This window comes from Dasypus novemcinctus, chromosome 25 (genome assembly GCF_030445035.2).
Source record: "Dasypus novemcinctus isolate mDasNov1 chromosome 25, mDasNov1.1.hap2, whole genome shotgun sequence".
Classification (NCBI taxonomy): domain Eukaryota; kingdom Metazoa; phylum Chordata; class Mammalia; order Cingulata; family Dasypodidae; genus Dasypus; species Dasypus novemcinctus.
In genome coordinates, this window is record NC_080697.1 from 23,365,700 (window position 1) to 23,393,453 (window position 27,754).

The 27,754-nt window shown below is 51.0% G+C and overlaps 2 protein-coding genes across 10 annotated transcripts in view; one reads left to right on the forward strand and one right to left on the reverse strand.

Annotated features, from left to right (window-relative positions):
* Positions 1 to 511: 511 nt before the first annotated feature.
* Positions 512 to 20,573, forward strand: CHRNA2 (cholinergic receptor nicotinic alpha 2 subunit). 3 transcript variants are annotated; one of them, XM_058287817.1, is made up of 8 exons: positions 512 to 1,044; positions 4,318 to 4,696; positions 6,422 to 6,591; positions 8,054 to 8,205; positions 8,646 to 8,690; positions 12,774 to 12,883; positions 15,803 to 16,808; positions 17,985 to 20,573. In XM_058287817.1, the coding sequence occupies exons 3-8, from the start codon at positions 6,519 to 6,521 to the stop codon at positions 18,108 to 18,110; spliced, it is 1,512 nt and encodes a 503-aa protein (XP_058143800.1). In that variant the 5' UTR covers positions 512 to 1,044; positions 4,318 to 4,696; positions 6,422 to 6,518; the 3' UTR covers positions 18,111 to 20,573. The 3 variants fall into 3 exon arrangements, with proteins under 3 accessions (XP_058143800.1, XP_012379014.2, XP_058143799.1); XM_058287816.2 differs by having other exon boundaries at positions 956 to 1,044; positions 4,511 to 4,696; XM_012523560.4 differs by lacking the exon at positions 4,318 to 4,696 and having other exon boundaries at positions 578 to 1,044.
* The window catches only part of PTK2B (protein tyrosine kinase 2 beta), a 137,131-nt gene continuing 129,555 nt past the window's right edge, over positions 20,179 to 27,754 (reverse strand). For all 7 annotated transcript variants that reach the window (XM_058287809.1, XM_058287813.2, XM_058287811.2 and 4 more), the window contains 7 exons: positions 25,995 to 26,141; positions 25,741 to 25,776; positions 25,343 to 25,367; positions 23,807 to 23,853; positions 23,000 to 23,137; positions 22,683 to 22,763; positions 20,179 to 21,296 (listed from right to left, as the gene is read on the reverse strand). In XM_058287809.1, the coding sequence (XP_058143792.1) occupies positions 21,081 to 21,296; positions 22,683 to 22,763; positions 23,000 to 23,137; positions 23,807 to 23,853; positions 25,343 to 25,367; positions 25,741 to 25,776; positions 25,995 to 26,141 (690 nt within the window). In that variant the 3' untranslated portion in view covers positions 20,179 to 21,080. The remainder of the gene's footprint in view (positions 21,297 to 22,682; positions 22,764 to 22,999; positions 23,138 to 23,806; positions 23,854 to 25,342; positions 25,368 to 25,740; positions 25,777 to 25,994; positions 26,142 to 27,754) is intronic.

The window sequence follows — 27,754 nt, forward strand, 5'->3', positions numbered from 1 at the left end:
GGGTGAGAAGACGAGAATGAGGGGGGCTACTTGCTAGATGGGGATGCTGTGAAGATCAGGGGGCCCAGACTCTCCGTACAAGGGAGGAAGAACAGGTCCTCCCTGTTTGAGATTAGAGAAAAGGAGGCCAGGGGTCGGTTTCTCAGTTTTTGAGGCAGGAAGACCTCACCTCTCTAAAAGAGAGCAGGCAAGGTCCCCTGCAAGGGTGGAGGTGACAGGCACAGTGCAGGTACACCAGGGGCAGGCAGCCCGAGGGAGCTGGGGGTCCGGCAGGTGGCTGGCTGGGTGGTGGCAGCGTTCTGGCAGTGGCTCTGCCCTTCATCCTGTTTTACTCAGAACTACACTGCTCTAACGACAGACCAACTCCGGACCCAGAAGACGCCAGCATATGGGGGAGCTCAGGGCCTGGGGCAGTCGTTGTGAAGTACTGAGTCCTTCCCAGCAAAGAGCAAAGCTTCACAGTAATTGGACGGAGGGAAAGCAAATCTGCCATCTGTCCCTGCTGGACATAGACTGAATAGCCACAGGCTCCACCCCCTCCCTTTCTGAGAGAGAGTGTGTATGTGCATGTGTGTGTGTCAGAGAGGGAGAGAGAGAGAAAGGGTTGTGGGGAGAGGGATGGTGAGCACGAGTGTGTGCTTGCCCAGCCAGCAATCCCTCCTGTGGATCTGCCTAGGTTTTACCTACAGAAGCCTTTGTGCCCGGGACCTCTCCATACTTGCGTGAAGCCTTCTCTGGCTGCCAGAGCTGGGCAGCCCCTGGAAAACCCACCTCTCTGCAGAACTTGTCCAGCCACCCCCCAGGAAACCAAATTGACTCTGATAATAAGTCTGTATCAGTCAGAGCTCTTGATTGACAGCAATAACCTCATCTCTCTGTGGTGTCTTCTAAATGCTCAAGCACCTGCATCTGTTGGAGATGAAGTGACTGAGTTCTTCTCTGCCCCTGCCTCTCATTTTCAGGGGAAACTTTTATCAGATGCCCAGAATCTTCAAGCCAGCCTGGTTCATCCTTTGAATGGCCTGTCTTCTTCCATGGCTACAGGTAAGAATGGTGGCCCCAGGGCTTGTGTTGGGGGTGGAGACGTTGTGGGTGTGGGATCAAAGACAAAGCAGTTTCGAGTCACTTAGGAGGGGACTATGTCCGAATGCTAGAGGTCACCTGCTCTTAGAAAAATTTTAGCCTTCCCATTGTCTCTGTTGAGCTATTCAGAGTCCAGTGACAGTCAAGCCCTCCTGGCCAGTTTGGGGAACTCATTCTCAGGAATAGCTGCTTTATTGCACTGAATCTGCTTCTATGTCTTTATTACTAATACCAGTTCTTCTGTTCACATATGCATCCATATGCATTCTATGTGCTTTAATGACAACTAGCAGATACTGTTGGTATTTACTGATTTGGAAGGTAGTAAGCACTTCCTTGCTGGATTTGTGCTGAGAAGCAATTTGTGGAGAGGTTTTCTCCAACACTTGGTGCAATTATCTGGATGACCTCTAAGATCCCACCCAACCTTGAGATATTAAGCTTCTGCGATTGATCAATTCATGCAGCAGAACAGATATAAAAACTAGAAATATGCTCTCTATCCCCTAGCCCCTCTAATGCAATTATTTAGAAGAAGAAACATTTTCTCTAATCAAGAAGATTCCTTTGAGGTATTAATTAATCAATGCAGAAGGATTGGGATTCCCATTTTAGGGGAGGTATTGGATGGCAGAGAGGGGCTAGGTGGGCTCTAAACAGGGTTTCTGGAGAAGGGCGTGCTTGTGAAAAGGAAAGAACATGGACTAGTGGGTAAGAAGTTAAAAGTCAACTGCAGTAGAAAGATGGACAAAGAAGTGAGCCCAAATTGCCTTGACTTCAGGGAAATGCAGATTCAAGGGATAGGAGAGAGAGGCTGCAATGAGTCTGGGGTGGGGATGTGTTTGGACACCCGTTCACAGCAGCAATGGGGATGTTGGTCTCTGGGCTCTTTCCAGATGCAATATTTTTTGCATAGGACTTTCAGACTCTCTTTATACACAGGGACATCTCTCCACTGCCACCCTGCCCCCAAACATGGCAGTCCAGCCACTTAGAGAATCAAAGGGTCCAGGTTTCTTTCTTTTTAAATATCTTTCTAATGAGAAGTGAAAGGTTACTTCAATTATGGTCAATTACCTGGAACAATTTTTTCTTTGGTTTCCAGTGACAAATTAATGAAATGATTATCATGGGCTAATTACAAAGGGTGTAAATTTGAGGCATTGCAGGAGTACGACCTCTAGAGTTGATTGAAGCTCATTTGCACAGTCTCCCAGAGGATCCAGGATAGCTCCCATTGGATCTTTATAGGATGTGATTTCACCATGCCTGGATTTCCATCTCTCCTCCCCCTATTCCCATGGAAGAGAAGATATTTCATTTTTGTTGAATGCACTTGATTAAAAGGTGAAACAGAGCAGAACCTTAGAATCTGTGGCCATGACATCTGGTTGGAAGGAGAAGTGAGTCAATCTGCATGCTAGAGGACCCTCCTAGAGGCTTGGGTCCAGGGGAGCCCAGCTTTGGGGTAGGGCACATTTTCCCTCTCGCCACCCTGTACCCCACAGACCCTAGCTCCACTAGTGGCTTAGTAGAGTCAACCCTAATGCTAACAGATGCTAGTCCTGGGTTAAGTGCCACTGGGGTAGTTGGCTTATATCCACATCATGATTTACAGCAGGGGCTCTTAACAACTTGAACTGAAATTCAAAACAACGTTATTCTTGTGCTGGCGTGGCTGTGATACATTTATTAAATAATACACAGTCTAGTGTGAACTTAGTAAGGAGTCCATGGTTTTCACCTGACTGGCAAAGGGGTCTGTGGAACAAAAAGGTTAGGAACCCCTTATTTAGAGGCTGACCTTGAGCTTGAATCCCAACTTTACTTCTTAGCTGTGTGGCCTTGAGCAAATCAATCAACTTCTCAGTTGGTTTTTCATTTTCATCATTTTTTTTCCCATTTACATAAGAGGGATAATAATATCTCTTCCTCATAGCCTCTTGGGAATGATAATGAGGCCTAAAGAAGTCAAAGACACAAAGGTGCTTTAGGAACCTTAAAACCACAGGAATGCAAGTTGTTAGGAAGACCATTCTATCAAAGAGGAGCCTGAAATCCTCTTTCCCTGCACTTATCCACCCCTTTTTTCTCACATCTGACCAAAAACAAAGCTATGAATCTTCAGATATGTGGTGGTGGATGAGAGCAATTGAGTTGTATAACTTTTTAAAAAAATAATTTTATTGATGTATAGTTCACAAACCTTATAATTCACACATTTTAAGTATACAATTCAATGTTTTTCAGTTTTCTTGCTCATTGTCTGCTTGTTGTTTTTGCTTGTTGTCTGCTTGTTTTTCCTTAGGAGGCACTGGGAGCTGAAGCCGAGACCTCCCATGTGGGAGGTGGGCGCCCAACTGCTAGAGCCACGTCTGCTCCCTGTAAAACTCTTGTTTTATTTTAACAAGTAAACAAAAATTCCAGGTGGTGTTGGTAGTGAAGGTGAGGTAACATTTAAGTCCCTGCCCACCACAGGTAAATTAGGAGGGCAAGGAGCCTTGAGAATACCAGCTACTCCAGGGTAGAGCAGACAAAAGAGGAGAACAGAACCAGAGAGCTAGCACTCAGTAGGAGCTCAGTGATTGTCAGATGTTTGGGTGAGTGCAAAGCAGTGAAAACAACTTTACCTGCTCTGCAGTTTTCCCTGGGTATGAAAGAAATCTAGTTTCTTTCATCTGTTGCCAACATCAGGAATCTGTAAACTAAACTAAACTAAACTAGATTAAACTGAACTAAGGCATCTCTCAGATGCTTCCATAGAATCAGACTCTGGGAAGAACTTCCCAAGATGGGGACCTGTAAAAAGCATGGAAGGAAGGCCTAGGGGAGCCTGGGGCCTCCCTGGAAGGCTTTGAGACCAACGGGAGGGGACTCATGGCAGAAGTAAAGCCATGTGTCCGAGAGCGTCGACGAGCGGATGAGATTCTAGAATCTTCCTTCTGGTTCTCCTCCACTGAGCCTGCCTCAGGACCACATGAGCTCTGTTCTCTGCCCCTAGCTCATGGCACATTGGCCCCTGATACATGAGGGAGTGGGTAGATAAATGAAGAAAAAAATAGAAGAATGAACTGGATCATGGGAGCAAATGTTCACGGTGGCAAGCCTGGGTCTCCTTCCATGGGCTGCTCGGAGCCCTTTTTGGCCTGTGACACCGTTCACAAGTTTCACTGCCTACTGGGAGGACTTTCAGTTGACCACATGAAAACAAAAATGAATCATTTCATTTTTCAGATATCTACCTCTCAGCACTCCAATGTGAGCACCTGCAAAGTGCCAGGGGTTGTGCTTGGGGCTGGAGATGAGAAGGGAATAAGACACCGCCCCCTCCCTCCAAGGGCTCACAATGGAAAGTTCTGCTTTTCTCAAAGGCTTCTGTGGACCTTGTATCCCTGCCCTCCCTCCTTTCCCGCCACCACCTCTTCAGAGCCTGCATGAGGGACCCAGAGGCTGCAGTTCCATTTCCTGGTCTTGCCCTGGCCTCAGCCCTAAAAAGGTGATGCCACAGAAATGCAGCTGGCTTCACGGTTACTGCACTCCATTCAGATGGAGGAGTGGAGCGGCAAATCTGCAAGCATTTTGGAATAAGTGTGGCTGCCATGAGCTGCGGGAGGTGGGTAAAGCACACAGCAGATGGCACTGCCCACTTAAAAATACTTTTTCATGTTCCGTAATTATTATGTGCCAATGATAAGAAATTTGGAAAATGCAGAAGCATGTCAAAAAGAAATTTAAAAATTGTCCCTAAACCCTGTACCCAGAGGTAACATGGAGGAACTCTATGTACATAGAGAAAAGGATTAAGAGAAAAGAGCAAAATGGTCATAGGGGGTGTTTCTAGAACTAAGCGAGCTGTGGTTGTTTCCTCTGTAATGGGTCTGCTTTGGGCAGCCCCCAAGAGAGGCTCCTGCACCTGAGGGCCAGAGACCCTAAGTCCCTGACACTGTGACTCTGCAGCTCGGGGCCTGTGTCACAGGTGTGGTTGAGGCTCCGGGTCAGGGAGGGCACTGCACAACCATGACACATGATTCGGAGGGAGGCGAGAGTCTACAGATACACAGAGCTGCACTGCTCCATCAGAGAGCTCCCAACACTATGCTCCAGCATTTGTTGTTTGGGGTGCACATCCGGAGGGGTGGGGAGAGGGAGGCTGTATCTATGGAGGAAGCAGCCCACTACCAGGATAGCCCGCTCCACCCTGTAGGGTGTCTGGGAGAGCCGTAGGCCCTTCTCTCCATGCTCAGCAGATGCTCCCGAGCACCTGCCCATCCAGGAATCGCCACCTTTCCCACCTCAGGACAGAACTGCCTCTAAGAGAGTTGGGACTGTCAAGCAGGAAACCTGGGGCAGGGCTGGGAGGGAAAGGGCCGGCTGGTGGGGAAGGGCTATATGCTACTGAGGGGCCAGGGGTGAATGGAATTATCCATCCCCAATGAGTTTTTGAATGAAAGCCTTACAAGAAAATTGAAGCAAAACTGCCTGTTCCCCACAATCATGCTCTGGAAAAGCTTGTTATAATCAATAGCAGGTTCCAGAAACGCTAAGACTTTGAAATCCACATTGAATCTCCCCGACACCCTCTCTTATGCCAAGTTGGCCCAAACCATCAATGAGCAATACCAGCAGGTCATGGTGCCTGATAACACAGCAGCCCATTCCGTCACCCAGCCCTCTGCGGCTCTCTGAGGCGCTCACGGGTGCCCAACAGGAAGGGCAGGGGGTGTGTTGCTATTGCGTAACTAAGACCAAGCCCCAGTGGACCTGAGGGACCTACTCAAGCCTCACTGTCCATTGATGGTGGAGCCAGGACTCAAAGCCACATTGACAAACTCTGAGTCCAGTCATCTTCTCCTGCTGAGGACGGGCGGGACGGGATGGTCTGAGAGGTCTGAGCCTGTAATCATGACTGTCCCTGTTGGGACAGGGGCAGGGGGGCAACTGGAGAAGATGACTAAGCCAGACTTAGACTCCATTAATAACAATTTTGATTGCCTCATCCATGCAGTGGTTGACATTTTCAAAGCACTTTTGCCCCTAGTTTTTAATTTGACCCTAAAACCACCCATCTGACACAGGTGAAACACTGTGCCAGAGGAATGGGTGGGGACTTTTCCCCATCCTGTACTCTCCTCTGTATGGGGTCAGTGTAGTTTTGAGGACAGTGTAGCTGGTTGAGTCTGGACAGCCAGGAAGATGCTGCCTCCTCAGTTAAGCCAGGGAGAGTCCAAGAGCCCCTCACTCCCCAGGAGGCCCATGGAGGCTATCTCCTCACCTTTCCACTTCTGTGCTGTGCCTCAAGGATTCACTATCCTAAGAGCTGTTTCCTGGGCTTGCTCAGGTTCAGCAGTGAGTGGGAGGCACGCAGAATCCAGAGGCAGCTCTGCCACGCCGGCTCCTGGAGGACCCACCTGCCCTTCTCCTGACCTTCAGGAGCCATGGGTCTCTCCCACCCTACGCTCCTGTCCATGACAAAGCTCGGCCTGTGGTGGCTTCTTCTGCTCCCAGCAGGTAAGTGAGTTGAATCATTGCTGTGATCTCACACCTGTAAAACTCGCTCACTGTCTGGTGGAAAGCCCTGCTAAGAGAATTGTCACAGCTGTCAAAGCAGGAGTCAGAGGGGCAGCCCCAGTTCTGATATTAAGTGTCCCCTGCAACTTCATGCACTTCAGGGTTCCTCATCTGCAAAATGCAAATAATGTCATGAAATTCCCAGGGCTGTTGGGAGGATTAAATGAAACGAAAGATGGCAAATGGCACCTGGGCTACAGAAGGCACTCAATCCACAGTAGCTGTTGTTATTGGCATGGTGTCTGTCCCCGATGCTAAGGACATGTGATGTGGATTGAACTGTGCACCCCAGGCTGGACATGGTCTTGGTCTTGGTCTGTATTCTGGTGGGTGTGGGTCATTGTAAGTAAGGCCTCTTCAAGATGTTGCTTCAGTTAAGGAGTGGCCCCACTGAATCAGCTGGACCTGAATCTGGATGACTAGAGTGCGTTGTAACCAGAGTGGAGGTCAGATGGAGAGAGAAGACACGAGGAGCATCTGGAAGCTGCAAGTCAATGGAATCCGGAAGACAAAGGAGAAGACCCCGCCATGGGCATTATCAGGTGACAAAAAAGTCAAGGACCAAGGATTGCCAGCAGCCAAATCAGAATACCAGCCTTGCTGATGCCTCCATTTTGGACTGCTCCCAGCCTCAAAACCGTGAGCCAATAGATTCCTGTGGTTTAAGCCAACCCACTGCATAGTATTTGTTTTAGCAGCCAGGAAACTAAAATAACACTTTTTTTTCTGGATTCTAGAGCAGTAGATCTCAACTTGTTCAGGAAGCAGAACCCTGAGTGGTGAATCTGTTTGCAGAACAACGGGAGACACAGACACGTATGATTCCATCAGACATTTCTGGAACACTTTGTCTTGCTAATAAGAAGTAGCCGGATGCCAGTGGCTTAAGAAAAATAGGCGAATGCCTGGTGCAGCAAAAGACTTCCCTGTGGCTTTGGATCAGACCTTAGTGTTAGTGATTCATCTGACAAACGAGTGGGCGTGAGAGGCAGCCCCTCAGCTGCCCAGGCTCACAGCACCACACAGGCACAGTCTCTCCCTCCCAGCGTCTCCCCCACGCGCTGAGTCTCCTCTCTATATCGGAGTTTTTCCTCATTCCCATGTGCTTGCCCATCTCTCCAACACTGGTTTCCACTACGTCTTCTCTTACAGTAACCAAGTGCCTGGCATTGCTTGAGCTCTAACATGTGAAGGCACTGTATTAAGCTCGAACCTTCATGATTAGATTTAATCCTCAACGGTGTTTTGTAATAGGCTCTGGGTTATTATCCCCATTTTACAGATGAGGAAACAGGCTCAAGGAGGTCAAATGGCTCTGATTTGACTGGAAAGGGCGAGGAAGGAAGCTCCTGGCCATGGTGACTGGCTTCCTAGAGACCCCTCTTCTCTCCCTCTCACACAGCGTTGGGGCGGCGAGGCGCCCACACCCAGGCCGAAGACCGCCTCTTCAAACACCTCTTTGGGGGCTACAACCGCTGGGCCCGGCCAGTGCCCAACACCTCAGATGTGGTGATCGTGCGCTTCGGCCTGTCCATCGCCCAGCTCATCGACGTGGTGCGCCCGTCCTACCACCTCTGCCCTCAGAGTCCGCCCCCAGCCCTTCCCACCCAGCCCTCCTTGGCCCACCTTAGTCACAGCCCCCACCCCTCCCTTGGAGCTGGGCAAAACGATCCCATGCAGGCTCCTCGCAGAGGCTGCTACAGCTCCCTCCCTTCCTCTCAGCCCTGGAGTCCCATCCTAAGGGCATCTGCTGGCAGCAGTGGGTTTCCACAGGCCTTGGTCGTTTCTCTTGACACTTGCTGAGAGGACCCAAGTGGTCTGTGGGATCTTGAAGAATCTGAGCAAGGGCAGTAGTAGGAGGTAGGGGGGCAGCTGGGCTGCATTTGGGGTGTCATGTAAGGGGTTCCTCCAATGAGTGGGGGCCCTGAACCAGCCCATCCCACCCACCCTTTTTTCTCTAACTGCTCTTGCTCTCTCCCCATCACCCGCCCCAGGATGAGAAGAACCAGATGATGACCACCAACGTCTGGCTAAAGCAGGTGAGGGCCCTTCCACGGGCCATTGCCCACCCAGGACTGTTTCACCCACAAGGGGCCCAGCAAGACTCTGAATTCACATTTTACAAAAGAGTCGGCACTGGGGACATTCCCAAAGCCAACCCATTCCAGACCTGCTTCTCCTAAGGGACTGCTCTCTGGCGTGGCCAGGCTCTGAGTTCAGCGGTAGAGAATATCGCTCAGAGCGGCCAAGGGATCCCCTTGCCTTGAGTGAACAGCTCATAAGCTCCTGCTCCTGAGGACTACTTGCAGATGAGCTCACTTAAAGATTTATTATTTTTTAAAATTTATTTCTCTCACTTTCCCTGCCCCCAGTTGTCTGCTCTCTGTGTCCATTCACTGTGTGTTCTTCTGTGTCTGCTTGTAATCTTGTCCGTGGCACCCAGAATCTGTGTCTTGTTTTGTTGCGTCATCTTGCTGTGTCAGCTCTCCGTGTATGTGGCACCACTCCTGGGCAGGCTGCACTTTCTTTCACCCTGGGCGGCTCTCCTTATGGGGCGCACTCCTTGCACGTGGGGCTCCCCTACGCAGGGGGCACCCCTGTGTGGCACGGCCCTCCTTGTCTGCATCAGCATTGCACGTGGGCCTGCTCATCACACGGGTCAAGGAGGACTGGGGTATGAACCTTGGACCCAAATGAGCTCATTTAATCGTCACTGAGACCCCGCAGGACAGGGTTCATGCTGCCCATTTTGCAGCTAGGGAAAGAGAGCATTAGAGAGCAGAGCCTCTGGGGAAGGCTGAGCCCAGGTGAGCCTGACTCAGAGGCCTGGGCTCCTTCCAGAGGAGAATGCTGTGGTCCAGGATCTCTGCTGTGGAAGAAAATGAGACCCCCAAACTTATTTGCTCAAAACAGCTGCCACTTCATCAGATCGCATGGTTTTATGGGTGGGAATTTGGGTTGTTGGGCTTTGCATGGCGACTATTGAGGTCACAAACTGCTACTCAGCTGGTAGCCTCTCTGGTCCGGAGGGTCTAATCGGCTCCACCCACATGTCCGGGAGGGGAGGTCTGGAAGGCTGCCACCCCTGCCCCTCTACCCCGTGAAGTCTCAGGGCCTCCTCTGTGCTCTCTCTTGCAAGTGGGCTTCTTACTGGTGGTTCAGGGTTTCCTAGAATGTAGGTTCCCAGAGAAAGTTCCCAGAGAAAGCTGCCGGTTGACCCTGCCCTGTTCTACTGGTCCAGGCAGTCAGGGAGCCCGGCCTGGGGGTTGGGCACAAACCCCACCTCTCCATGGGAAGCGAATGGATCCCTTACTCTTTTTACTCTAAGAATAAAACACCACCTGGAGGCTGAACTCAGGGAAACAGCTTTAGGGGTTTGCTCCTTTCCATCCCACCCCATGCCTGGGCCCCGAATGGAGGTGGTGAGAGAACATGGGATAGAGCATCTGGTCCTCTGCCCATCTCTCTCTCATCACTCCTTCTGCTTCACCCCACTGGTAACCCTGCTGCAGAGGCTAGGACATAGGAATCCATATGGCCAGAATTTTGATTGACATCTCCATTTCGAGTTCTTTGAATAAATGCCCATGTGTCTAAAATTCCTACCTTCTTAGCCCATAGATAGTGCCAGACTGTATACTAGCAATTCACCCATTTTCAAAGTATATGCTTAGGTGGGAGGCACTGAGTGGACAGACCACCGTTTACATTGGAGCTGCTCAGGGGCCACGAGGCTCGTCGCCACAGATGTCCACTCTGAGGCCCAAGGAGACGAAGGGCTAGGAGAGTGATTCAGGTACTCAGTGGAGGTGCCAGGCTAGAGCTGGGGCTACCACAATTACCCCCAAGAATGAGCCAGCTCAGGGCAGGGGTTGGCAGAGGGGAAGTAGAGGAAAGAGCCCTGGAGTGCGAGTCCGGCCAACCAGTGCCCCCACTTCCTAGCCTTGTGGCACAGGGCAAGTTACTCAACCTCCCCGAGCCTCGCTCTCCTCACCTGTAACAGGGGGCTAATAAATACAACCCACCTCCAACATGCCTCAGGGGGACAGAATGATATAACTCGGCTCGGAGTAGGTGTCAGCTTAGGGAGATGCCAATAGACCTGGACTAGGGGCAGGGGAGACATTTATGAACGCAGATCACTTTCAATATTGTCAGTCAATGTCCTGAGAAATCCAGACTGTTCCAAACATTTTTGTCCTTCCCATTTGGCAAGTCTGACTCCTCCATCCCAAGAGGTCCAAGATCTGCCCAAGTGGGGTTGGGTACAAATGGTGGGGACGTGCGGTGATGTTAATTGGCTCACGAACCTTTTTATAGTAGTTGTATATTTATATTTCAGTGAATTTTTTTCAAATGTTGGTTATTCATTTTTTTCAGTAACATAAAATTTAAATATTTATGTAAGTCTAAAAATAGCCACGAGAAAGAAAAATATTAAGTAAATGATACAGAGCAAATATGTGGCAAAAATGATGACATAGGTGCTTGAGTGATTGAAGAACAGCGAGCAAGACAAATGTTTTGCTCTCCACTGCCTGCTTACTGGAAACTGTCCTGTTTCACTTCAGTCATTCCTGGCATATCTGCCAGGTTGATAAATTTGTGTAGATGTTACATGAATATCTACACAAATGTAGATGTTGTAGGAAAGGATGTCGAGTGTGGGGGCCTTGTCCGGAGGGGGGTGACACTGCACTATTTCAGTGGAAAAGGACACAAGGCAAATGGCACCCGTGGTTAGGGCAGGCTTTGGAGATGGGGAGGCCTGGGTTCGAGTCCCAGCATTGCCACTTGCTGGTAGTCTACCTGTGAGAAGAGCTGAATCGCGGTACCTAACTCATCAGCTTGCTGGGGAGACACGATGGGTGACTGAAGGCGCCCACCACAAAGTAGGCTTTATAAGTGGTAGTGGCCACGACTTACTACTAGGAGGCAAAGAAGAGGCTTGTGTGGCAATGCCAGGGTCAAAAGAAACAAAGTCACCAATATGTTCAAGGCTTCAGGTTTACTGACAGAGAAACTGCTCCAGCAGGGAGAGCTCAGAGCCCGGGGGGGTGAGAGGCCCAAGGCGTCGAGCAGGCGGGGCAGGTGGGGAGTGAGAGGTTCAAGATATCAAGCAGCTGATAGCAGCTGGTAAAGATAATTAGGGGGTCTCAAGTGGAAAGTTACAATGATGGTTGACTTTTAAGTTTTTTTGAATTATTATTATTCTATAAGGAGGGCCTTACCAAGTGGGGAACAGATATACTTTGGTTACTAAAGCATACCAGTCCATTTCTCAGCAGGCTCTTCCTACCAGACCAGGACCACCACGTGTTGGTCAAATGGCAGCTTATCAGGAACACCTCACTTTCTGGTCTGTATTTGTCTTTGGACAGTTTTTATCTTCTAAAAAGTCCCTGCCATTTCCAGGAAAGGGGGCTGCCAATGCAGTTGGCCGTTTTATTTTGACACCGGTGGTTACCTGTTGGGGTGACTGATCATTTTAGGTTGAGAAGGAGGCAGAAAACCCTGCCAGGCCAATTCTGTCCATTCATTGAACACAGATTTCTTGATCATTTACTAGGGGCCAGGCATGGTGCTTGGTGCTGGGGACGCTGATGACTTCACTAGCTTCATGGGAATTTACAGTTAAGTGAGAAGGCATCAGATAAATAAACAAGCATCCCCCTCCCTGCCTGGACACCAATGGGGCTCTCCGGGGCCGCGCTTGAAAGTCACTGGCTAATGCCCCGGTGACGGCTGGTTTCTACCGCCCTGTCCCCTCATGTGTTAAAGGTTGAGGAAATTCTTCTACCCCTCAGCATTACCTGGCCAGCTCTCCAGCAGAGGCTCTTCCTAGACAGATGGTGTGGGGACTTGAAAAACCGTGAGGCCGAAAGAAAATGTCACTCCTAGGGATGAGTGAAGGGGGCTTGCAGGGTCCGTCCAGTGCGGCGCGGCAGGTGGAGGCCTACAGGCTCCGGACCCGGGGCAATCGGGAGGCTGGTTATCTTAGGACAGACCCTGATTCCTATCCTGGCATCGCCGCCCCTTCTCCTTGTGGGGCCGGGCAGGAGCTCCGGTGGTCCCGACGGCGCTCCCAGCCCAGCCGGTGACGCGCCCCTCCCCACGCGCAGGAGTGGAGCGACTACAAGCTGCGCTGGAACCCGGGCGACTTCGGCAACGTCACGTCCCTCCGCGTCCCTTCGGAGATGATCTGGGTCCCCGACATCGTCCTCTACAACAAGTAGGAAGCCGTCGGGGGCCGGGAGGAGCTGACTTAAGGGGTGTGCGGTGGGGCTCCGCAGGTTGGACGGGGCGGGTGCTCCCCTGCCGTGTCTCGGCGTCGTCGCCTTCTTCATGGTTTTGGAGCAACTCCCTCTTCTCTAAGTATTTTATTCCTTTTTTTTTCCCCCTCTACCTTTTTCCTTTTATTTTTTCCTCTCTTTGTCATACAACATTTATCGAGCACCTTCTATGTCAGTGCCTGGCAAAGATTTGTCAATACTGAGTGTTTTTTAGAAAACTGTGGTGCAGGTTCTGAAAATAGTGCTTTAGTGTTGGCGTCCCCGGAGGATGGCAGCCTGGCGGGGAGAGGCGACCGGCATTCCTGGGTTGAACCAGACAAAAACTCACTTGGTATGAGTATATTTTTAAAAAAATCATGTTACTTCCAAAAAAGGTCAGTCTATGAGCCTAATGACTAGAAGCTAATAAAGGTACAGAATCTAAAGGGAGATCTTATGGACCAAGAAAAAAAAAACCATTTTTTAAATAGAGATGTTTAATTTCATTGAAGTGTATTTTGTAGCAGTTAAATTTTCCTTCAGAAACCAAGGAGTTAAAAATAAAACGTTAATGTTCTTCTAAAATGTTTTCGAACATGAGGTTCTATGATATGATAACTAGGTCTGTGGTCAGATACTTTTGGATAAGGTTGTGTGTCATATCCCCCTGTCCTTTGGAAAATGTCAAGGCTCAGTAGCATTTTAAATGCTGTTAGGTTCTGCAGCAAAACAAAAACAAAACAATTAAACCCAGTGTCCCCCAATTTATTTGACCCTACTTTGGAAATCAAGTTTTTAAATGATGAAATAAAAGGACAAAAGATCCACTTCTGGATTTTTTGTCTCCACAGAGGTCACTGTGGAATCACAATGATTCCTTTACATTGTCCAGATCTGATTGGGCACAAAGCCCCCTCACGGGAACCGCCTCTTTGTGAAAACGCATTTATCACTGTATTACCTGGAGGTTCTAACATAGCCCGTGCCTGAGGGGGGCTCGCAGTCCCTACCCGCACCCCTCCACCATGTCTCTGTGTCCCAGAACAAGGTCCCTTTGTGGTTTTGTGCCCGTGGTTCTTGCAGAGGTCAAAAACGATATCCTAGCATGAGATGTGACCTTGTGTTTGTGTTTTAGGATTACCTAATAAGGCTTCAGTCAGTGGTATTTGATTATAACAGAAAGTTCTTTTGATGGGACAAAAGTCCAAACCAAAATCATGAACTTTTAAAGAATGGTCTCCTCTGTTTAGACGCCTCACTCCAGATTAACCAGAACCACGAAATAGCACCTTTTCTCGCTGGTGCCTTCTTCAAAATCGGGTACATGGTGCCATCTAGTGTTGGCTATTTGTGATGACAAAAATGCCTTAAAGTTTTTGCTCTCACCTAGCGCTCTCTTTCAGTGTTCCTGTTTCCAGCTTGCCTGGAACTCTGGCCTGGAACTATTCCATGGGAAGGGAGACTCCTTCTTCCTGTGGATTCTTCTGTTTTCTCTGGCCTTAGGACTGACGGTGGGAATTGGAGGGGGAGGCCGAGTGCGTTAGAGACAAGAGGCAGAGCCAAGCTGTGCCCACTCCCAGGGGAAGGCCGGTGCGAGCGGCTCCGAGGAAGCCCTCCCTCCCTGGTCCTCACCATTCCGGGAGCCCCAGAGCCTTTGCTTCCTCTTCTCTTGCCTTCTCCAAGGTCAAGATCTCTTATGAGTTCATGAGTCCTTAGAATCTCTCTCATGTTAGATTGTCTTGTTTTCCACTTCCATGGCTATCTGAACTGACGAAAGGAGACTTTCATTGCTTCATGGCTGGCCTAACATGCTATCTTCTGAACTGACGTTCTTGACTCCCAGTGACCCTGTCTATTTCCTCCTCCAGGCAGCTCAGAGCACCTGGCCACAGTGCTATCCCTCCCCACAATTGAAACCCTGGCGGCTCCCCATTCCAAGCCTCACATCCCACGAAGCTCCCAGCCTCAGCTCCCAGTGCATCACGCACTCCCCGGCGCTAGTCCAAACTGACCCCCGGGGTTTGGTCCTCTTTCGCCACCTCTGTTCCTTGTTTCTGTGGGACCCTCTCTGCTGGGCCCATCTTGTGCAAGTGGTGGCTTTTGTGATGGCTCTGCTCACTCCAGCCAGAAGGGACTTTTCTGGGAGCACTTGGACCATTTTCATGGCGGTTTTGTGCCCCCTCTCCCCTTTATATTGTAGTTATTTGTGGTTGTGTCTCAGCCCGTCAGGGTTCTTTGAGGTCAGGCATCAGGTCTTTTTTTAAATTTTTAATTTTTGGCATCAGGTCTTAACTTCTTCTGTCAACAAACCTCAGGTAGAGGACTTTGTGGATGAGGCTGGCTCAAAGATGCTTGCTAAGTGGATGGAATTAAGAAAGTATCTTCACCAGTGAAGACGTTAGGTCTCTTCTGTACCAGGAACTAAAAAGTCCCAACCTGAACAATCTGAGAAGCTTACTTACCATCTTCTAGAGGAGAGAAAATATGCTTATAAATAATCACTCTAAAATTTAAATGAGTAAGAGCAGGCAGCAACAACTATATATACATTGTGAGCATACATATGTAAGTTTTTATATTTATGATCTTTATGGCAAAGGAAATACATTAAAATGTTGGCAGTGGTTATTTTTTAAATTCTTGGAACTTTACTGTGTTCTTCAAAAAAATTTTTTTAACTTTAGTAATAAAAAATAGTATTTGAAAAGATATCTCAGGGACCTATAGATTTACATGTCCTGGGAAAGTCTTACACACTTACATAAAACCCAGACAGGTCTGACTTTGTTATTGTGGTTCACCTCCTGCCGGTTATCTGGAGCAGCCCGACTTGGGTAAAGGGTGTGTGCAGGGTCCCCCAACTCCTTTTCTCTCCCCAGTGCAGATGGGGAGTTTGCAGTAACCCACATGACCAAAGCTCACCTCTTCTACACGGGCACCGTGCACTGGGTGCCCCCAGCCATCTACAAGAGCTCCTGCAGCATCGACGTCACTTTCTTCCCCTTCGACCAGCAGAACTGCAAGATGAAGTTTGGCTCCTGGACCTATGACAAGGCCAAGATTGACCTGCAGCAGATGGAGCAGACAGTGGACCTGAAGGACTACTGGGAGAGTGGTGAGTGGGCCATCATCAACGCCACGGGCACCTACAACAGCAAGAAGTACGATTGCTGCGCTGAGATCTACCCCGACGTCACCTACTACTTCGTCATCCGGCGGCTGCCCCTCTTCTACACCATCAACCTCATCATCCCCTGCCTGCTCATCTCCTGCCTCACCGTGCTGGTCTTCTACCTGCCCTCGGACTGTGGCGAGAAGATCACCCTCTGCATCTCCGTGCTGCTCTCCCTCACTGTCTTCCTCCTGCTCATCACCGAAATCATCCCTTCCACCTCCCTGGTCATCCCGCTCATCGGCGAATACCTGCTCTTCACCATGATCTTCGTCACCCTCTCTATCGTCATCACTGTCTTTGTCCTCAACGTCCACCACCGCTCCCCTGGCACCCACAACATGCCCCACTGGGTGAGGGCGGCCTTTCTGGGCTGTGTGCCCCGGTGGCTTCTGATGAACCGGCCCCTGCCCCCCTTGGAGCTCCGTGACCCCCCAGGCCTGAAGCTCAGCCCCTCATATCGCTGGCTGGAGACCAATGTGAATGAGGGGGAGCGAGAGGAGGAGGAAGACAGGTGGGTGTGTGCGGGCCATTCACCCCCCTCGATGGGTGCCCTGTACAGCCACGATGGCCCGCAGCCAGGGGCTGCAGGTCGCAAGGCTGATGTACAGTTGCAGCAGAGTGGGCTCCTGCTGTCACCTAACATATGGAAGGCACTGGAAGGCGTGCACTATATCGCTGATCACCTGAGGTCTGAGGATGCTGACTTTTCGGTAAGTGGGAGCTGGGAGAGGGGCCCCTCCCCTGGGTGATACTCCCAGCTTAGTAGGGGATCACTGGGTGCTAACCTGTGCCATCCCTGTCTTCTTCCTTGAGGACCCACCTCCCTTAGTCATGGACCTTAGGAGCCTGGAACAAATTGTGATGGACAACATCTAGCTGGCAGAGTCTTAGGACATTTTGTTGGTAGTGGCAGAACACATGCCACAGTGGTCCAGAGGGTCCCCGTTAAGCCTAATTTGGAGACAGAATGTGAGAGAGGGAGAGATAATAGATACTAAGCTTCCATGGTGCTATGCTCATACCTGCCATTTCTCAACATTACCCTATGTGTTGTGGGGTGGAGGGGACTGGGGGAGGTGGAGGCAGAGAGCTTCTCAGGAGAGAGCAAGTAAATTAGCTCCCTGCTTCAGCCTTCTCCTTTGTTCTGAGTTGTCTCCTCTTCCTCCTCCTTGTTCGTGAGCTCTGGGCATTTTATGAAGTTCAGTATTTACTCACGAACTCAGAAACATCTTGGTTGTACCGGATGGGCCCCTACCCCACCCCTGCCGTGCAGCAGTCTTTGCTCAGTGTCACAGAATTCTTCTTATCAGCTTAGAGAAGGATGAAAGGCAAGGAAGTAAGAGCTTTAAAAAATTAAATATTATCTAATCTAGGAGCAGCAAGGAATCCAGACATCATGCCTGAGCTATGAGCCCAAGATTCTCTCCCATTCCAGAAAGGTCCCCCAACCTTCCCTTGGGTTGCACCTGCCCCCACCAGTCTCACCCTTTCCATCTCCTGCAGGGAGAGGGGACTGCAAAGTACTTGCCCTTTTGTAACTGTTGGGTGTTACATTGAAATCACTAAAGTGCCCCTGGGAGAAGTCATGCCCTTGGGTGGCTTCACAACCTCATCACTTTCCTGTGGCCTTCCTGGTACTTGAGGCGTCTACGGTAAGGACCTGGGCCGGCTGTGTGGAGGAGGGGGAATACAGCAGGTACCATTCTGGGAGGCTTGTTTGAGCCTTGTGCCAACCATATTTCTCCCCTCCACCCACTCCTCTACCCATCCTGGCTTTTACTTTCCCAAGGTCTCAGTGGGGCAGTCACTGCAACCCCCAGTGACCGTCTTTGCAGGGACTGTGCATGGGCAGGACTGTGTCACTGTGAGCCCATTTCTACCTCCAGGTGAAGGAAGACTGGAAGTATGTTGCCATGGTCATTGATAGGATATTCCTCTGGTTGTTTATCATCGTCTGCTTCCTGGGGACAGTCGGACTCTTTCTTCCTCCGTTCCTGGCTGGAATGATCTGAATTCAGGCCCCCAGCTTTGGCGCAGAGGTGGCTCTCCTGGATACCTTTCAGTGCTGCTGCCTCTAGAGTAAGCCTCCCCATTGTAGGTGCCTCTTCATGGATCCCTAACCTGGCCTAATCATCAAAGACTTTTTTGAACTATTCACCTTGACATCATCATGTTAAGTGCTGAGAACTTGATGAGTACAAGGCCCTGCTTCGGATGCCGAGGAGCTAGGAAAAGTGACGGAGCTTGCTCTTCGGAAGCTCCATTATGGTTGTACACACAGGGTGTGATGACATTGTGAGGCGGCATTAGATATTCCTGGAGGAGCAGGGCCCACCTGGGGTGATGGAGGGCCAAGCGAGGAGAAGCAAGGGGGTGGACATGGGACCAGGGTGGGAAGGAACGGGGTCCCCTGTGGACCACAAAGGAGGGGTACGTGGGGAAGGTGAGCTGGTACCCCAGCAGGTAGAATGGCTGGAAGCAAAGTTCTGAATTCAGGAATGGGCCAAAGTGTCCATCAGGGAGAACAGCCAGGCGAGGGGAGCTCTAGTGTGGGGAAAGGGGAGGTGGACAGTTGGAAGGGCAGATTGGGTGGCTTTCAGCCAGGCTGAAATTTTTGAGCTCTGTCACAACCGTATCGGGATAAGGTCACCTTTGGGAAAAGCAGGGGTGGGTAGGGGGTGGAGGAGTGAGCAGGCTGGAGGTGCAGGGGCCCCTCCTGGACCTGACAGAGGAATGGATGGTTGGATGCAGATAGCCGCACGTCCTGTCCACCCTGGAGTCACCTGCGAAGCCCCAGGCTTTCCCTCAGTCTTAGCTCTCCACTTCCTTGCCGTAACGTTGGCTCAGCACTAACTGGCCCTGAAGAGGTTTGGCAGCACCCAGAGCTGCTGCTTGTCGGGGCACCATCTGTCCTTCAAACCTCGGGAGCAGCCGTAGAGAGAAATTTCTGAACCCTTCATGATCCAGCTCAAACTTGCAGCTTGTCAGGCCCACGCTCCGCAGGGTTCCTGGGTCCTTGAGGCCATCGCCCTATCAGCGCGTATCACCTGAAAATTCCACATTTTAGCTGTGGGCTCATTCCCATTGAGAGCGCCTGACAGGCAGGGGCTGGGATTTTCTCTTCCCCTCTCACACCACCAGCCGCTAGCCCCATGCAGGGTGCGTGGTAGTGGCTGGCGCTCGGTACCTCTGTTCCGTATGACGGGGGAGTGAGCTGATTGTTTTCCACACCGAGACTGCTGCGTAACTGCCAAAGACGGGGTCCTGCCTCCCTTATCCACTTGCCCTCCCCATCGGTCCTTCCCAAAGCCCCTGCTGCACCTGCCTTGCAGTGGGAAGGATCTGAGGCCCTGGGCCACATGCAGGAGGCCGGACTAGTGTCCAGCCCTGGAGCTTGACGGTCTCGGGGTGGTGTCAGGACCCCCAGGGACCCTGCCCTGAAGACAGGGCCGAGACCCCCAGGAGGCCGGAGCTGTGGAGCTTTCAGTTCTGGAATGGGGGTGCCTGTCAGACCCAGGGGACACCTGCTATAAACGAGATACCCCAGCTCAGACTCTGCCCCTCAGGCCCTACCTGCCACCCCCCGTGGCTCCTGGCTCCTTCCGGCCTCTCTGCCCTCCTCATTCTCCCGGAGGTCACTGGGTTCTCTCTGCTCCGGGCTCCTTGACTTTACCTCCTGGCTAAAGGAGCCCCTCGTAGCCCCTCCATCTTGCATGCAAGTAAAGAGATGGAATCAAACCTCATCTGCTCATTCGACTCTGCATCCTTGGCGACCACCCAGGTCCCCCAATGTCTGCCCGTCTGGGTACCAGCTGGGAGGGTGCATGGGCTTTCCTCATGGCCGTGGAGAGACCTGGAAAGTCGCCCTTCAGCAGGTGCTCCTGCCTCCACGCTGAGGCAAAGGGGCTCAAGTAAGCCCTCGCCCAAGCATCACCCCACGCCCCCCTTCCCCCCAGCCTGAGCCCAGCGTCCAGCCTTGGTCTGCACCCGAGCTGGGCACGGGTGATTTTTTCTAGGCCTGTGGCTCGGTGTCGACATTCTCAGCCAAAGAATGGCTCAAAGACACTAACGAAGTCAAACTAACCACAAAGCAAATAGTACAACTTTAATTCAACCACAAGTCAAATAGAAAGAAGGTAAAAGTGTTCTGCACAAACACGAGAGACGGGAAGGGAATGGATGAGAAAAGGGGGAAAAAAGGGGAAATAGTAAGAAAAGAGGGAAAAAAGACAGAAGAGGGAAGGGGGAGAAAGGGAAGGAAGAGAGGCGGATCGTGGTCCAAAATTCTGTTCTGGCCTCCGTCTCTCCCAGGTCTTCCGAGTGCTTGGTTTGTTGACAACACAGCGCCCTGTGCCCAGACTCCCAATTAGCTTGTTTCTGGACCATCTCCCAGGCCCCTTCCTCCCCGCCAGCAAGAGGGCACACAGCTCTCAGTCCAGACCAAACGCACATTAAATAAATTCCAATATACACTGTACAAGAAAGTTGGGTCGATCCTTCTCACCAGCCACCTACTTCCCCCACCCACCCAGCATATAAAAGAGCCCTTCCCTGATCCCTCTGTGCCTCAGGGGGCTTCCAAAGGCTAGAGGCAGGAGAAGCAAGAGCTCGTTCCCAAATGCGCCTGCCATGTCCATGCACAAAGCCATCGCGGCTGCCAGGGGCACGGCTGTGACACCCAACGAGGGCCCCAGCAAATGGGCCAGGCAGGGTGAGGAGGGCGAGCCAGGCAGCAGCGCTCCCTCTTTGCCCTCCTCGCCATCCCCCTTGTCCACAGCCCAGAGTCCTGTGTCCAGCTGCAGCCAGAGCCGTCCGCTCTGGGGGTGGGGGTGGGGGAGAAAGGGGTCGTGCAAAGTGGCAAGGGACGGACTCCCCAAGGCCTTCCCCCTGGGAAAACCCACGTGACCAAGAGCAGGGCAGGGGGAGGGGAGCAACATGACACCAGGCGGGGGCGACGACACGGGCAGGGTCACAACCCTCTGTCACTCCGCAGCTGGGTGGGCCAGATTGGCCACAACCTTGGCCTGGTCCACGGCGTCCAGCAGGTTCTTGGCATCCACGGCCAGGGTGTGGGAGGCCGTGAGCATCTGCCGCTTGCATTCCTCGCTCAGGGAGGTCACGGCGTTCTGCTGGGCCAGCCGCATCTTGTTGATGAGCTCTGCCAGGTCCTTGTTCAGCAGTTTCTGGGTCCCCTCAATCTGCGGGGAGGGCACCGAGGAGAGGTGAGGAGCCTGAGTGGGCTGCAGAATCTAGTGCTGGAGGATGGGGAAGCCACCCAGGCGTCTGCCCCTGAGGGGTTAGGGCACCCAGGCTTGGGCTGAATCCAAGGCCCATCCGCTGGAGCCTGTAGTTGCTGACATCACAGGCAGGCCCAGGCCTTGCAGCCCACCCCGATCCAGCCTGCCACACCCTCTCCTCAATGCAACACCCCCTCATGCTCATGGAACCAATGGTTGGGGTCAAGTTCATCTTTCGCTGCCTATGGTCAACCCCGAGAGAGGCAGGGACTGTGTTTATTTTGTTTACGGCTATATCCCTGGCACCTAGTGCACTTGATATTTATCAAATGAAAGGGATGGCTAAATGATCATCCTCAGGGTGAGAAGCTCTCCCACCAGACAGGGCAACCTAGGCTGGGGCTCCTCTGTGCACTGCTGCTGCCTCCAGAGGCCAGGAAGTGGGCCCTGGCACCACCGCCTCGTCCTGTTTTGAGCAGCCACAGACAGTGGGCGGCCGAGGTGGGCTGGATGCCATGGGCCTGTACCCCGTCGCTGACCACCAGGCAGCAGGCAGGTCAAGCACAGCCTGGTGGGGTGTGACGGGCTCCCCTGGTGGCCACTATGGGCTCCCAGATGCCTCGGTATTAAAAGACAGAACCGACACATTCGCAGGGCACCGTTCCATTTCCTACTGCTGTTGAAACAAATCACCACAAAGTTCATGGTTTAAAATAACACAGAATTATCACCTAACAGTTTCAGAGGTAAGAAGTCTAAAGAGGGGTTTAAAATCGAGGTGTGGTCAGGGCTGAGCTCCTTCTGGAGGCTCTGGGGCGAATCCGCTCCCGGCCTTACCCCGCGTCTGGGGGCTGCCCACACTCCTTAGCTTGCGGCCCCCTTCCCGCCATGAAGACACCCCGGCCTCAGCTTCTGGCTTCACCCCTCCTCCTCCGGCTCTGACCCTCCTGCCTCCCTCTTATAAGGACCCCTGAAGTTTTGCTGGGCCCACCTGAATAACCCAGGATCATCTCGCCATCTCGAGATCCTTAACTTAATCACCTCTGCAAAGTCACAGGATTAGGACACGGACATCTTAAGATATGGAGCTCCAAGACTTAGGGATTACTCCCATGTGGGCTTTTGATGATCATTTTGTTTGTTTCTCATTGAAACAGAAAATTAGATTAAATGTTCCATTATAGAAAACTTAAAAGCTCTTTTGATGACACATTTACTTTAACCTTAGAATGAAGGGTGGTGATTAGATAAAGGATAAAAAGAGGGGAAACGTGACAAGGGACAGACAGGTGGAGGTGAAGGGGAGGCGTGAAAGCTTCTGGCACCACCTGGGACGAGGACACTCACCTCCGGCCGTGACGATGGTGGCAAGGACGGCAGGAGATCATCGACACTCCCGATGAGCTTGCGCAGGGTGAGCCCCACGTTCTGGGAGAGAAAGGGGCAGGGTGACCGTCACCTCTTGCATTTTGGTAAAGCCCGCTTTCCCTTGGCAGGAGCCCTGCTAGGATGGTTCCTGCCTTCAGAGGCCACCCGGGACTAAATTCCCTTTGACCACCTTGCTCTAAAGGCACCTGCCCGGGTGGCAGACAAGCAAGCACAGCGCCCCCTTGCGTCCAGGGCTGGGCTGGCCGGCCCTTCCATCCCCGCTGCGCGGCTCTCACCTTCACCACGACCACGTAGCCCTCGGGAGGCAGCTGGCTGAGCTCGTTCTTGAGATCCAGCACAGCCCGCACCAGCTCCATGACGTGGAGGTACACCAGGTCGTCGGTCCTGTCCAGGTTGGCTGTGGGCTGGATGGACTGGGAGGGGGATGAGAGGGTCAGCACACGCGTCATGAGTCTTTCCCGCGCAGGGACTACAGGCACCAACTCAGCTCCTAACCCAAGTGGAAAAGATTCTCCTCCAGAATAATAACGCCCTGTCCTAGGGGTACATCCCTCCGAGGCTGTGGAGCCTTAAAGAGACACCCGTGGTCCAGCCTCCTAGCAGGTCCAGCCCCATGAGCAGCTGAATCCTCATGGGGCCTGGGGCCCAGACAGTTGTCAAAGCTCCTCAGGGGATTTTAATGGGCCCGAGGTTGAGAACCACTGTCCAGAGGGAGGAAAATCAGCACCCACCCCAGGCGACGTAAGGACAGTGTAGGTGCTGGGAGCCGATGGAGCAGGCTCAGGAAAGAAAGGGGGCCCACACTGCTGCCCCCAGGGCTGGGCAACGGGTTTTCCTCCAGGTCAGGAAAGAGGCATGGGAGGCAGGAAACTCGGGTTCTTCTCCTTGCTTTCTTGTGAATTAGCTGTGTGACCTCAGGCAAGGCGTTTTCCCTCTCTGGGCCTCAGTTCCCTGTTCTCTGAAATTAGAATACTGAACTAGATTTATATCTGATGCCCTTTTAAGCTTTAGCAGTCCATGATCTTCAGTCTCACAGAGCCCTGACTCAAATTATTACCGGAGTTGGCAAAGCCAACACATACCTGTGCGCCCAGGCGCGGAGGCTTCTGTGGGGGCCCCGTGAACTCGGCTGCAACAGGAAAGAAAGGTGAGTGGAACAGTTTTCACCTCCCAGGCTCCTCCCTTCACAACCCCTGATAACCAAGGGAAATGCTGCTCCTCTACCACCATGAGACCCTAGCGAAAGGAAACCCGAATTTTGGGAAGATGGCAGAGGAAAGAACAATGCAACACAAATGAAAGTACCAGCCAAATCCCTCTGGTCTCTCTAGTTCTCCCATTGGCAGGGACAACCCCTACTGTTCACTTCATAAAAAGAAAGCTGACGCCACAGGGGAGAGGGTGGGCTTGTAGTCGCTATGCCAGCCCCCCGGCCTGCCCGTGCGTCCTCCCCTTGCACGCTCTGGGCTCCGAGGCCTTGAAGATGCCAGAGGAGGAAACTTCTCTTTGCAAACGCTGGCAGGTTTCCGCGGGAGTCCCCTGCCCTGGTGTGACAGCAGCTAATGGGGTGGATTAGAGAAGATTTCCTAATGGTTTGCCTTGATAGCTTGGGGGTCAAGGAAGGGAAACGACAGCAGCGCCAGACTGTTCACTCTCCAAACAAATACATTTGCAAATCCCGTGGAGGTGAAGGAAGGATGAGGGAGAAGCCAGAGGAAAAGGCTACTGGTGAAAGGCAGAGGACCTGGCTCTACTCTCATCTCAGTCACAGAGGGCTGCGTTACCCAGCGCGGCTCATTTAGACAGCCCCCGGCCTTGATTTTGTCTGTGAGATAAGAGGGTTTGCTCAGAAGGACCTTTGGAGCTGGACTGCCTGGGCTCAAACTTGTATTCTGCTAATTATTAGCTATGTGACTCTGGACAAATCACTTAACTTCCCTGTGCTTCAATTTTGTCCTTTGTGAAATGGGGGTAATAATAAATTGTATCTGTCTCATAGGGTTGCTATGAGGATTAAATACGTTGATACTTGTAAATCACTGAGGCCCAGGGTTGGGTTATGGTAAGTTCCCTGTGACCATTGTTGTTGTCTTTGTGGTTGTCACCATCATCCATAATCCTTGTCACCATTGTCGGATAACTGTGAGGTCTTTCAGCCCAGCCCTCTAGGATCCTGGCAGTTCCTTCCTCCTTGCCTTCAGCAGAAGTTTCTGGGAGACAGTGTGGACTCAACTGCCCCCTCCTACTTTCCCTTTTCCACCCCTTGGGTCTAGAGAAGATGAGAGTGAACTGGGTAGAGCTATTTTATTATCTGTTCATTGCTTTCTGCCAAAGAAGCCTCCAACAGAGTGAGTGGGAGATGGGAAGGAAGAGAGAAGGAGATAAACTAAGACTGGAACAGAGGAGTGCTAGCAGGGAGAGGTCAGTGGGGTAGACAGAGCAGAGGGGTGTATCAACTCAAAAACTGACCCTCTCATCACATTCTGAATTAAAATAAGAGTTATGCAAAATTGCAAAACAGCCTCTGCTGCTTTTTTGTGGGAGGCAGCGAGCAGGCAAGCCTGGCACGGCACAAGATACTGAGGGGCAATGCTAAGGGGGAGGGTGAGAACACTTACTGTAGCCGGCCTCCTTCTCTGGGGTCTGGAAGGAAGGAGAGAGCATGTTGTGAATGTGGCTCTGAGGACAACCCACTGCCCCCTTTGGCTGTTTCCCACCCGCCTTCATTGTGCATTTAGAGCTCATCACCACAGAGGGCAGCTCCAGGGAGCTCTGCACATATGGCTGCAGATTGAGGAACAACCTTACAAGGCTGAGGCACCCCGTGGCAGGCAAAGGCAGTGTTACAGCTGTAGATCACGTGAGAGCTAAGGAAACCAGCCCATTAGAGTTCAGAATAAGGGATAAAAAACAGCAAAGAAGAGATGGGCAGGCCCGGGGGCCTGGAGCTGCTGTCACGTTGTTCAAACACTCTCAGGCTTTGGCCCCAAGGAAGAAAACTTTCCTCCTGACGTACCAATGGGGACTTATCATTCATGTAAACCATGGGGTCCTGCAAAAGAGAAAACCAAAGCAAAGGACTTAGGCTTCTAGAAAAACAAATACTGAGAATGCATGGGGAACATTCATTCTAGTCTGGGGGCGTGAAACAGAACACGAATTAACAGGATGGCATAGAAATCCCTCCCCTGCCAGCATCTTAATCAAAATGGCTTTAGCAGGTCTATGGAGAATGGGTCCATTCCCACCCATAGTTCAGTGGCTGCTCACCAAGGATTTCTCCTCCTGCTTCAGCCACTGGTAATCTTCCACCATCTGCTTCTGCTGCCTGTCCAGGATCTGCCGCATCTTGATCCGCTCGGCCTCCCATAGCTGCTGGGCCTCTTCTCGGCTGCTGGGTCGGATGAAGTCCTCCTCCTGAGGGGGCAGCGGAGAGGAAAGGGGACACTGTGAGACCAGTCCTCAGACTCAGAGGAGAAGGGACAATCCTCTGAAGGGCCTTGTGGGAACCATGAGCTCTGACCTGGTAAACTGCCTTTTTCTTGAAAGGTTGTCCTTAAATCTGCCGGCACTCATCAGCTCTGTCAGCCCCAAGCACAGGCCTATGCTGCATTCTGATGCCAAACCTGACCACACACTATTTAATATGCATTGTCTTCAAATTATTATATGATCCACCAATAACGTATTGTGTTCAAGTTATGGCCATCATATTCTCAGTTGGCATTTGTGACTGCCACTATGACTTAAGAAATTTAGAAACGCAAAGCCAGCCCTCTGGAATCCCTCTGGTGCTTATCTCCACCTAAGTGCCATGGCAGCTGTTCTAGAAGCTTCGGGAAGCAGAAGTGTTGCCTGGAGCCCTGTGGGGTCCAGCCCACGCAAAAGTCCATGGTGAGTAGAGCTGAGAGGGGGCACAATGGTAGGCATGCATCTGACCATGCCTTTCCTTTAAAATGTACCCTTTATTAAGATAATAACTTGGGTTATTTAACCAAGGCAAGACATATATAGGCTAAGAGATGAACTTAAGAACAAAATGTAAAGAAATAGTGATTTCTAAACACATGATAAATGGGTCCTCTGTCCAGCTTTATTAATCTAACGCTTGTTTTAATTCCCCCATAGGACTCTGGACCTATTCATAATTTTATCTGCTGTTCCTTAAACAGAAAATGTTGCATATTTTCTTATTAATTCTTTTCTCTCAATCCTCCCCAGGGTTCATTTATATAATTATATAATTAACTGCTCAGCCCCTCCGTAGCTTCCACCTTCTTTTTTTTTTTAAGAGAGAAAAAGAAAGGAAAAACATGAACAGCTTTGATTGTTTCTGTTGCACATGATCACCCTGGTTTCCTGTACTCATAAGGAAGATTATTATTGACATCCTCTTGATTGTATAAATCTTAGATGCTGCCTTTTCAGGGGTGGGAGCCTTCTGTGACATCCAGGCCCATAGTCTCCTCACTTCCCTTCTTTGAAGTGCCCAGTTTACATGTGTCACTTGCATAAAATGCTACAAATAAGGGAAGCTCAATAAGATTAAGTGCTGATTTCTCATCTGAAACCCTGGAGGCAAGAAGGAAGTGTTATAACATAGTCAAGGTGCTAAAAGAGAAAATCTTCCAGCCAAGAATTCTCTGTCCAGTAAAACTGGCATTCAAAAATGAGGGAGAGTTCAAAATATTCACTGATAATCAGAAATTAAGAGAGAGTGTCAATAAGAAACCTGCACTTCAAGAAATACTAAAGGAAGTTCTTCAGGTCAAAAGGAAAAAACAAGAGAGGGTGAGAGTTGGAGGAGAGTGTAAGAACAGCTGAAAAGATAAGAGAATAAAAACAACATATGGCATACATAAACTTAAAGAAAATATAGCTAATGTAAATAATTCCATGACTGTAATAGCATTGAATATTAATGAATTAAACTCATGAGTAAAGAGACAAAGATTGGCAGAATGGGGAAACGGACTTTGGCCCAGTGGTTAGGGCGTCCGTCTACCATATGGGAGGTCCGCGGTTCAAAC

What these genes read in the sequence shown, in the direction of transcription:
- CHRNA2 (XM_058287817.1), top strand. Translation starts at nt 6,519, where the DNA reads ATGGGTCTCTCCCACCCTACGCTCCTGTCCATGACAAAGCTCGGCCTG. An exon ending in GCTTCTTCTGCTCCCAGCAG is followed by an intron (nt 6,592 to 8,053) that starts GTAAGTGAGTTG and finishes CCTCTCACACAG; the next exon opens with CGTTGGGGCGGCGAGGCGCC. An exon ending in CTGAGGATGCTGACTTTTCG is followed by an intron (nt 16,809 to 17,984) that starts GTAAGTGGGAGC and finishes TTCTACCTCCAG; the next exon opens with GTGAAGGAAGACTGGAAGTA.